The sequence below is a fragment of the Astatotilapia calliptera genome, chromosome 22 (genome assembly GCF_964374335.1).
Source record: "Astatotilapia calliptera chromosome 22, fAstCal68.1, whole genome shotgun sequence".
Taxonomy (NCBI): domain Eukaryota; kingdom Metazoa; phylum Chordata; class Actinopteri; order Cichliformes; family Cichlidae; genus Astatotilapia; species Astatotilapia calliptera.
In genome coordinates this window covers 2133805-2144529 of record NC_137442.1, presented here as the reverse complement: position 1 = coordinate 2144529, position 10725 = coordinate 2133805, and the positions used below count along the sequence as shown (strand labels likewise).

The following is a 10725-nucleotide window of genomic DNA, read 5'->3' as shown; positions in this document are numbered from 1 at the left end:
AACTAAGGATTACACAGAGACAAACCATAAGACATGACTCTAACAAAAACCCAAAGACTAGAAATTATAAATAATATAATAAACTCAAAAAACCCTGGGTCAACGACCCAGGCATCCTAACAGTTTTGGGTGGAGGCTCATGGTCCTGGTCTGTGAGCCAGCGTTTGTGTTTGACGTCTGATTCTGGTTCATTTCATGTTCTGAGGTGAAGTTTTGGTTATGATTGTTGTGTCTCTGTTTGTGTCCCAGGTCTTAGTTTGTTATCTAGCCTCAGGTTTTGTGTTATCATCCCCCCTCTGTGTCCCCGCCCTCTTCCTGTGTTAGTATCTCTCTGTGAAGTCAGTCTTGTCTCCATGCTGATTGGCCTGTTCCCCAGTCGTGTCTCTGTGTTTCTGCTGTTTCCTGTTTTACTCTGACAGTCTCTCGTCCTGTGTGCATCTTGTTTAGTTTTGCTTCCTGGTCTCGTTAGTTTGATTACGTTCAGCTTTGTTCCCACCTGTGATCTGTTCCCTTGTGTTTCTTCTCACAGCCTCCTTCATTCCCTCCAGCTGTGTGTTCGTCTGTTTAGTATTTCTTGGTCTAGTTTTGGTGTTTTGTAATCAGTAATAATTGTCTTTAAGTTTGGTTTCTGTCTCCGACTCCCACATTTTATCTGCTATCCTGCCTTGCCTCACACAGCGGTACATGACAGGAGATCTCGAGCACTAAAATAAAGCAGCAGACTCCGACCTACAAGTGGCAGCAAGTAGCCGTTTCCTTTCTTGAGGAAAAGCTGAAGTGGAAGCGTTGGCTCACCCCTGGTAGGAGCACATTTTCAGTGGTACTCACCGGGCTCTAAGGGGTCCTCAAAGACGCCGTGTTCGTCCACCTGCTGCCCCGCCTGCACCTGATGCTCTGCAGCTGAAAGTGGGCATCATCCACCCATCTCTGGTTGCTCACGGTTGTTGATCAGCCTCTCCGCTGCCCGCTCATTGGCCTGCCTCCTCATAAGCTCTTCCACCTCGATCCTCAAAGAGTTTCCTGTCTGGGGCCATCAGAGGCTCAATTATCCGGTTTCCCTTTTTCCTTCACCAAGAAGAAAAAAGTGCAGATTTCCTTCTCACGTGGAGCAACAACCTATCACCAGCTGCCGACTCCACCTGGATGATGCCGTTTTGCTCGCCGGAGATTTTACGGGCCGGCTCATCACAGGCTCTTCAGCTGGAATGATGTTGCATCAGCAGCTCCAAACTCTCCTGTTTCCTCAGGCCGGAGGAGACGACGCTCCTACTATCCTCCCTCTGTGAGTAAAACTGACGATTAGACTCTGCTCTTTGTTCCCACCTGTGGTCTGTTCCCTTATTGTTTGTATTCATTGTCTGCATTCCCTTGTGTTGCTTGTTGTTGGGTCTGAACATACGACCCTGCTGGATTCAGACCACGAGAGACTGCAAACAGAACACAAGAGCCACTGGTACGGTTTGCTTGCAAGGGGAGATTGCCTCCCAGAACTGACACAAGCTCCCTGTAGCCAACTCCAAACTCCCCTCGCAGCCTTTTATTCAGAGAACACACACTGTGAATGTGTTTGTATGTGTGTGTGTGTCTCTGTATACGTGACTTCCTGCTACACAACATCTGTTTACAACCATTTAACAACATCCCTATTCATAAAAGGGTCATCTCCCCCCACCCTGTATATGGCTTAACCCCCTTAATGGTCCCCCATATACAAACATAGATGAGCCCATGAAGGGCAGGAAGTGGACGTTCCCGAGCAAATAAGCAAACCAGACTCTTTACATGGAATGTGCCTGCAGTTGAACACTATAGCTGTAGCCTCCCCCACCATCCTACATGCAGGGAGGGGAACAGAAACAAGAATATCTTCAATCATGCAGTTTAAACAAGGTTCACAATTCGAAGCACAACGATGACAATTTTTAACAAAGTCACTCCAACACTTGTCATGATCTCCCTCATCCCTCCAGCTGTGTGTTCTAGTTAGTGTTTCCTGGTTTACTTGTGATGCTTTTGTAATCAAGAACACCATAACTAGCGCAGCAGCCAGACCCTGAACTTCAGCAGGTAACTGATGAGCAGTCAGGCTGCAGCCTCCGTCTCCACCTGTTCATGCTTCTATGATAGAATCACTGGATAGACCCAGAACAAGCTGGAGAAATTAGATCTCTTGGCTGGCCTGGGAACGCCTTGATGTTCCCTTGGATAAGCTGGAGGAGGTGTAACTTCCGAGTATCCTGAGTCCTCTGAGTTATCCAGCCAAGCCCCAGCAGGGCTCCTGTCTGCCTCCAAGTCTCCAGAGAGACTCTGCCTTTGCAGCCAATCTTCAAAGCAGCCCCTCCACTGTTAGCAACACGTCCGACCTCCAGAGACGTTCTTTCATCTCCTCCGTTTTCATACTGTCCACATGTTCTGAGCCTCTTCTCCTCTCTGCTTCCGGGCCAACCCCACCATTGTTTTTGTTCTTTTACGTTTCTGCTCTCTGGTTTTCATTTTAGTTCTGGGTAAAAATCTTCTTACCGACTGCTGTTACCGTCAAATCTGAGCTTCTCTTGGTCGACTCTAAATCAACATTATCCAGAACCAACAGTTTCTCTATAACGATCAATAACTCGCCGGTCTCTGTTTCTTCCTCTGTGAAAAGTTTGGGTATCATCCTCGACAGTACTCTATCGTTCAGTTCACACATTAATGATGTTACTCAGTCTGCATATTTTCAATTGTGCAACATTAGTTGTCTCTGTCCTTTCCTCACTCCACATGCCGCTGCCGTTCTTGTTCACAGTGTTGTTACTGCTCGGATCGATTACTGTGATTCACTTCTTTGTGGTCTTACTCAAAAATCCATTAATGAGCTTTAATGTGTCCAGAACTCTGCTGCTCGTATCATCACCAGGACCCCTTCTATAGATCTCATCACTCCCAGTTAGATATCACATCAATGTCAAAATACTTTTGTACACATTTAAGGCTGTTCATCATCTATCTCTGATGATGATCCCGTCTCGGTGTCTTAGATCTCCTTCTTCTCTCTCTCTAGCCCCGCCCCCTGTCTTGCCACCGTGGCTTTCAGCTGCTCTGCTCCTCGACTCTGGAATTCTCGACCTCCTGATTTAAGAAATATCTCTTCCTTCTCTCTCTTTAAGTCTAGACAAAAACTCACTGGTTCAAAATAGCTTATCCCACATAACCTCTCCACTCTGCTATGTTAAATTAGTTTTATGCCTTATGACTTTATGATTGTGTAAACTGCCTGCTTTTCTGTTGCTTTTATTATTCTGCTGTGTACAGTGTCCTTGAGTGTTCTTCAAATAAAATGTGGTAAAATGAAAGTGATGATGGTGGTACTCTAATGTTTCCATTACTGCCACCATCAGGCCAAACTTTGCTATGATTATAATTATTTAAAGTTGTAGTTATTCTGGGACCACTAACTTTTGTACATTTACATATTTTACACTATTTAACCGTTTTTGTTTTTAAAGAAAAGCAGAACGATGTGCAGCCAGAGTTTATTTCATCATTTAAATGAACACACTGAAGTTACAGGTTGCAGACATGGTACAGAGAGGGTGGAGCTGCCTGCAGCTGTCTGTGGTGCTGAAGCTTTCAAACATTTCATACCAACACTGACTACAACTGTGACCACAGGGGGGCAGCATAGAGCCAGAGAGTGTTAGTGTAGCTGTTCAGCCCTATAGTAAGAAACAAGAAGACTGATGAAGGAAAAGCTTCTTCCACTGGTGTAACACACAGGTTTGTATGAAGTCACACTAACTAACCAGCAGTAACCCACATTTGATCAAAGCAGGGGCAGAACTTTAATAACAGGTTATAATGTGTCATCACAGTTGTTGTCAATCCAAACACACTTTCTGATTGTTGCTGTTTATTGTAAAAGAACAACACACTTGTGGTCTGACCTAATGCTGTAGTGCAACAACAACTATACAAATGTGAGCTCAGTGCAGACTATGCTGGCTCACTGCAGCCTCTTGTGGTACAAAGTGGTATTACATGAGAGTACAGGCTGACATTAGCTGGATGCTAACTTCAGTTCATATGTAGATGTGTTGAACGTGACGTCAGAGATGTTTTCTTTATATTCTGTTGATGTTTTTTAGTTTTGAAATATTTCAAAGTGTCTCCAAGTTAAATGTTGAGCCTTTAATATAGCGACACTTAGAGCTCTGAAGCCGTTTTCTCTGTTTTACTATTTAAACAATAAGTTACTGAGTAAGTTATTTTATCTGTAATTAAAGTCATCAACACTTAAAGCCTTATGTGAAATATTTGTTTTTCAAATCAAAATACAACTTCCATATAAAATGCAAAATTAAATATATATGACTCACATAACACAATTAACATTTAATGTCTTTCTGTCACTTTCACATACACAGAGGTTTAAAAATGTCCTTCTGATGTTCCAGCTGATCAGAACCTTTAAAATTCTTATTAATCAAACATATTTTTTGCTGAACTTTTAGAAACAAGACATTTACTGTAGTTTTAGGACCAACAGGCTGATGAATAAACCAAGTAAAGCAAAGTAAAGACAAGCTGCACTTTGACTTTTATTAGAACAATTTGCTGGAACTACAGAGTAATGAAGTACTTCAAGGTTTTGTGTGGATGACTTCCAACCTTACTGTACAGCACAGAGCACAGAGGGACAATATATGTAATCAATATATGATGCAGAATGAACAAGTAAAGACTGTAAGCTGAGTCTGAGGCTCATGCAGGACATTTCATAGTGAGGTGTCTTTGGTTGGATTATTCAAACATTTACATCAAAGCACCAAACTCATTTCTCACAGATGAAGGTCTTTGATTCAGAATAATATGACCGTCTCCATCTCCCATCATAGTCACAACAAGCTGCATAGTAAGCCAAACTGTCACTCTGCTGTCCTGCTGCCCAGAAGCTGTCAGAGAGATCAAATATGATATTAAACTGGACTAAATTGTTTCTGCTTTTCTTTACATTCAGTTTGTGGGGCTGGTGAAAAAACATTTCAACTCATGTTTTGCTGATCTAACTTCTATGTATGGTTCTGATAACTTCTGGAATAACTGCGACAGCATTGTAATATGAAATAGTCTCACGTTTCTGTCAGCAGTGATCCATCCATCCATTTCCATTCATGTTTCTGAGAAGTGCGTTCCAGACCAATCCAGGACTCTCCTCTCATGTTCAGTTCATTGACAAATTCCTGTTTGGGAAGAGACACAAATATTGTCTCCAGTCATAATTCAGCACTTCTGTTGTAGTGACATCATCTTGTGAACATGTCTGAAGGAAGAATAACTGTGATGAAACTTTTCTTCCATTGTGCAGAAATCAGAAAGAGCCAAAGAATCGATGAATATCAGCTCCTCCTGTAGCTCAATAACAAACTCAGCTAACATTTCATTTTACTGAGTTTCATTTAACAAAAACAAAGAAAGAGAGAATTATATTTACCAACCAATTTACCAATAAACTCTACATTTCAATCAAGTATTTTGTTCGATAAATTCCTCTTTGCTTTAGAAATTTGTTAAATAAAATGTCTGAATTTGCAACATTACATTTGAAATGTTAAAAACATAAACTCTCAATATGGAAACAAAATAACCAAACACAGAAATCCATCAGAGTGGAGACAGGAAGCAGGTCACAGACTGACAGCAGGTCAAAGACACAAGTAACAGATGACTGTCAGCTCCATCAAAGATCACACAGACATGAACAAACACACCCACCTGTTCCTCTTTGCTGTTTATCATCACCAGATCAGCTCCTTTATCCTGACACAGTTTTCGACTCTCATACCAAGTTTTTGTCTCATTGAACTTAAAGTAACAGCTGCTTCCAAACCTCGTCCATCGATCAGGACACTTCTCTTAAAGTCAAACACATGTTTTAAAGACAGATGTAATTTCACTGAGTATCAAACTGAAAAAATCTGTATTGTGCATGTATTATTATAGTTATATTCTCCTTTTCCCCCAACATGATTTAAATTCATTTGAACTCAGCACAAAACATTTATAATTAAAAATGATTCAGTCAGGTGATCAGTGTGTAAATCTGATGTTTTTAACATTTGTTTAACATCTCTAACCTACTACTGTGTCCTGTGGCTTTCTTCATCCTGTAGCTGTTTAGATTTTTAGATAATAATCATATCATAACTGATCTATAGCTGCTGCAACTGACTGTTGTCGGCTTCATACTGAGAAACAATTGATGAAACAGTCAAAGAACTTGATAAACATGTTTTTACTTATTTGTTTTTCTTACCTGCACAGTTGTTGTTTTGGTTCTGCAGCTGCTGTTTTATCAAAGTAACTAAAATATGTGTTTAGAAATTTAACAAGAAACAGACTGAAAACATGAAATCTACAACCGTGAAACACAACAACATCACAACAATGACTGAAAATCACAATCACACTTTTGTATTCACTGTCTTTGTAATTTACATGTGGATGTTTCTCCTCTGGTGGAAACAGAAGTGAAGCGCACAGCTGAAAATAATAAACTCATAAATGTCACTCTGCCAGGAAATCTTACTGCATTATCAAATATTTATCAGCCAATCGTTTAAACTCATCTGAAAAATCAGATATGCATCATAGAGAACAGCAGGAAAAGAAACAACAACACGTAAAACTGTTTTCAGCATGAAATGATGTTGGTCTGGCTGAAAGCAACTGAAATATTTAAACAGGTATCACAGCAACATCAGAAAAGCTCAGTGAGAGATTCAAACAGAAATAATCTTCTTCCTCTGCTTTTTCAAATATCAATAAGAGTCAGAAACTTGCAGCCATTGTTCTTTAACATGTCCTGTGGGTGGAGGTGTTAGAACTACAGGAAATCTGATGAGCTAAATACGTATCAACTGTGAACAAAAACCACTGACAAGATTCAGAATAATTGTTCTCGGTGTGGAGGAAGGTGTTAGAAATGCAGTCAGAGATGTTATCTTTAGGTTTTTGAAAGAACAGACAAGCTGCCGTGGGAATCAACACTTCCTCATATCAAAGGTGTTTCCATGTGATCAGGTACTTCCTGTATTTGCTGTGGCAGAAGGACACGTTCTGGTTGTGAAGCTGCATGTTTGTTGGCTGCTGGGATTCAGTATCAGTCATACATTCATTTGCAGCCAAGATCCCATCTTTGTAGCTCAGACTGCTGAAGACTCACACTGACTGCCTGCAGCATCTCATATAGCACACACAGCATCAGTGTCTATGATACAGTAACAGACTGAACTTTGACCTGTTGTTATGACTGTCATCATATTTGTGTCATTTTGTGTAACTGCTGTGTTTTTCTGTCCTTCATGCAAAGCTCTGCATGCTGCGCCTCAGCTGTGACTGAATGAGAGGATGATAACGGGCATGTGCAGGTACTCTGCTGTGATTGGTGCACCAACATGCTGCTTTATGATTACATAAAGAGCCAAGATGGCCGCCGTCTGCAGACGACTCATTCAGCTTTTCCTTGTTCCAACCTGCCACACCTGTGCAGCTCTCACTCTGTGTTTCCTGTTTCACTCTGAAGGAGTTTGTAGGGCTGAGCTGCCTTTGACTGGGAACAGTTTCTCCTGTTTATGTCAGTTTGGGAGGTCAGCTGAAGCTTATTTCTCTGATACTATTTTTATCAGTTGCATTTGTTGATCTCTTTAATAATTAGAGTATATATTGACAATAACACCCAGTCCAGTCAAAGGAGTCCCTCAAACCAGTGTTATCCTTATGCCAACAACAAACAGGGATAAATGGGGAGGGTTGTGTCAGGAAGGGCATCTGGGGTACAATTCAAACATATAGATAATCACTAAGATTCCTGCACTGGTGGTGCTGTTGGTCAGCAGTTTGCCAACAGTGAGAGAGAGGGAAAGGCTAAAATATAGAGGTGATCTCAGATACTCTAAACATAGAAGTAAGACTGATAAATGGAATGATGTGGCTGATATATCCAAATGAAGGAAGGTAGATTTGTGGGCAGAAGACCAGATAGAAGGGAAGCAAGGCCTGGAGCACTTACGTTCACACTGCAGGTCTTAATGCTCAATTCCAATCTTTTGATCAAATCCTATTTCTTTTGTCTGGTTGTTCACACTACAAATAAAATGTGATGGCAAATGCGCTCTAGTGTGAACTGTTCACGGCCCTCAAAGCTGCCCGCATGAGCAAAAGAAGACGTCACACACAACGCGCTCTGTTTACGGAAATAAAAATGGCGGCTTCAGAGCTAGTAGGTGTTGTTGCAGCAGTCTATCAATTTCTGCACAGTCGTAACCAACACAATTTTCACAAATTAATTACAGAAAGAAGGACACTGAAAAAAAAAAGAAGAAAAAGACAGCCTGTGATTTAACAATGGCCTTGTTTGGAGCAGTGGCTGCTACCTCCGTGCAGAGGTGTATATGGACACGGAGTCGTTTAACTTGAATAGAATTGTTTCACCATATGCCAATCAAGTCCAAAACCTCAGTTTCTGTCCATTGACTCGCTTCGTCTCCAGTTTCTGCTGCCATGCTTCCTCGTTTGTCTTCTCTGGCACTGATAATAGGCGTCTGTCTTGTGTCAGTGACGTAAAAGACGGATGACATGACCATTCAAACAGCAGTTGCTTTCTAAAACATCAGATATGTATCGGATTCAGTACCACATACGAAAGTGACCCAGGTCCCATTTGAAAACATCGAATTTGTGCTGTTCAAACTGTCATACCATGATCGGATACGAGTCGCACAGGGTCAAAAAAGTCAGATTTGATGAGCTTTCGTGTGCAGTGTGAACGTAGCCTTAGACGAAGTCAAGCAGTTCTGCCAATAAGGAAGGATAATCTTGAAAGAAGAGTATCTAAGCAGTGTTGTGGAGGTGACGGGAATGCTCTACACAATCATGGATTTGAAGCTGCAAGTTGAAGGTATGATGTTGATATTGTCAGTGTGTGAACCCCACAGGTTGGAGGTCAGTTAGAGGAGAGAGGAATTCTGGAGTAAGGTGGATGCAGTGGAAGAGCCACTTTGTCCAAGAGTGGTGATTGGAGCAGACTTCAGTGGACATGTAGTTGAACAGAGGTGTTGGGTAGGAATAATGTGAAGAAGAGAAATGTAGAAGGACAGATGGTACTGGACCTTTTAAAAGAAAGGATGGAAATGGCAGTGGTGAACATAAGTTTCAAGCAGACACAGGAACACAGGCCGGTAGAGAGGAGCACACAGAAGGACGAGATCTTATTGTATCTTATCTTACAGTGTATGGAGAGGATGATGATCCCAGCTAACATCAGGAGGCACAGCACTGCTAGACCCAGTGTAGCACATCTGAAAGAGCCCTTCTGGACTGAAGGACTCTTAGTCTTTGGTCCTGTTAGAAAACAGTGCAGATGTTGGTTTGTGGTCATTTCCTGTCACTCTGCCTTTAATAGACCTGTGGTTGTGGTTGGATGAGCTCAACTTCACAAAAGAATCAGATACCAAAATATATCTTTATTGTGATTAACCCTCAACCAACCAAACTATTTATGCAAGACGTCAACTGACTAAAGTTATAGAGTGGGTCATTTATGACCTTACATTTTAGAGTAATATATTCTAAGTGGCTCTTTATTTTTTTATCATACACATACTGTTTTTATTAGCTGTCAAACATATTCTAACCTGATATCATTACTTTTGTTTTATTAAAAAACCCCAAAAAAAGAAGAAGAAGCGGTCTTGTTTAGAAAGAATACGTTTTCTGAAACTGCACTTGTGTCTGAAAGCTAGCAGCTGTTCCTGCACACAGAGCTCAGCAGCAGGCAGATAGTATTTGAGTAACAGTTACAAACATTGTCTGAACATCCCTGAAAGCAGCAGCGTTGTCCATAACCATCCACTGTGCTGGTTTATCATTAAGTCTAAATGTGTTTTCTATGCAGAGCCAACTGTATAAACAGGTAATATGAAGAAATCATGCTGCATAAGAAAAGAGCAAATCAGGTAAAAGGTTCATACAGCACATGGAGATGATTGATGGGCTGCAGTTCATTGGGATTAAAAGCTGACTGTAACAAACTGGAAGTAAACAGATTATTACAGGTGACTTACCTCCTCCTTGTGATTGAATTCCAGTGTGAGCAAAGTCTGCACTGTCGTAGATACACGTAGTATAGATATCCACCTCCCTCTGCTCCCACTCTGCTCCGTCCTCCTTTCTGCTGTTTCTCACCTTCTTTGATAGATCTGGTTTGGCATAGATATGTGAGGACATGTTGAGAGGACTGAGACACTGAGCAGGAGCTTAAACTGCACTCTAACCGTTGTGCACTGCTAACTCTGGCAGATACAATGATATACTGTCCTGACACTGATGTCACTTTTGGCCGGCCTTCTTCCTGCTTTCAGAACGGAAGAAACTTTTCAGAAGCAACAAAGAAGCACAAACCCACAAAACCTCGGCTGTGCTGAGAGGAGCATTTCTTTGTCTTTATATTTGTAAAGCCTGAGACAAACTATAAAAACACTTGTTTAACAAAAGAATAAGTGCATTTTGATCTGCTCAATAAAAAGTGAGCTTAGAGATATGGTAAATGGTCAATGACCTGTATTTGTATAGTGATTTACTTGGTCCCTAAGGACCCCAAAGCGCTTTAAGCATCCAGCCACTCACACACACATTGACACAAGCTACACTGTAGCCACAGCCGCCCGGGGCGCACTGGCAGAGGCGCCA

General features: G+C 41.5%; 1 protein-coding gene across 1 annotated transcript; it reads right to left on the bottom strand.

Moving 5' to 3' along the window:
- Positions 1-4564: 4564 nt before the first annotated feature.
- Positions 4565-10318, bottom strand: LOC145423675 (collectin-12-like). Its single transcript, XM_080296384.1, has 6 exons — positions 10101-10318; positions 9265-9378; positions 6293-6340; positions 5752-5891; positions 5113-5219; positions 4565-4931 (listed from the first exon to the last, which is right to left on the bottom strand). Exons 1-6 carry the CDS (start codon positions 10261-10263, stop codon positions 4811-4813), a joined length of 693 nt encoding a protein of 230 aa, XP_080152510.1. The 5' UTR covers positions 10264-10318; the 3' UTR covers positions 4565-4810.
- Positions 10319-10725: the final 407 nt, after the last annotated feature.

Bases quoted from the DNA above. Each gene is read 5' to 3' on its own strand.
- LOC145423675 (XM_080296384.1), bottom strand. From the start codon at position 10,263: ATGTCCTCACATATCTATGCCAAACCAGATCTATCAAAGAAGGTGAGA. The intron at 6,341-9,264 runs GTAAGATAAGAT...CACATATTTTAG, and splicing joins CATCATCCTCTCCATACACT to TTACTTTGATAAAACAGCAG. The intron at 5,220-5,751 runs GTGGGTGTGTTT...CTTCCCAAACAG, and splicing joins TAAACAGCAAAGAGGAACAG to GAATTTGTCAATGAACTGAA.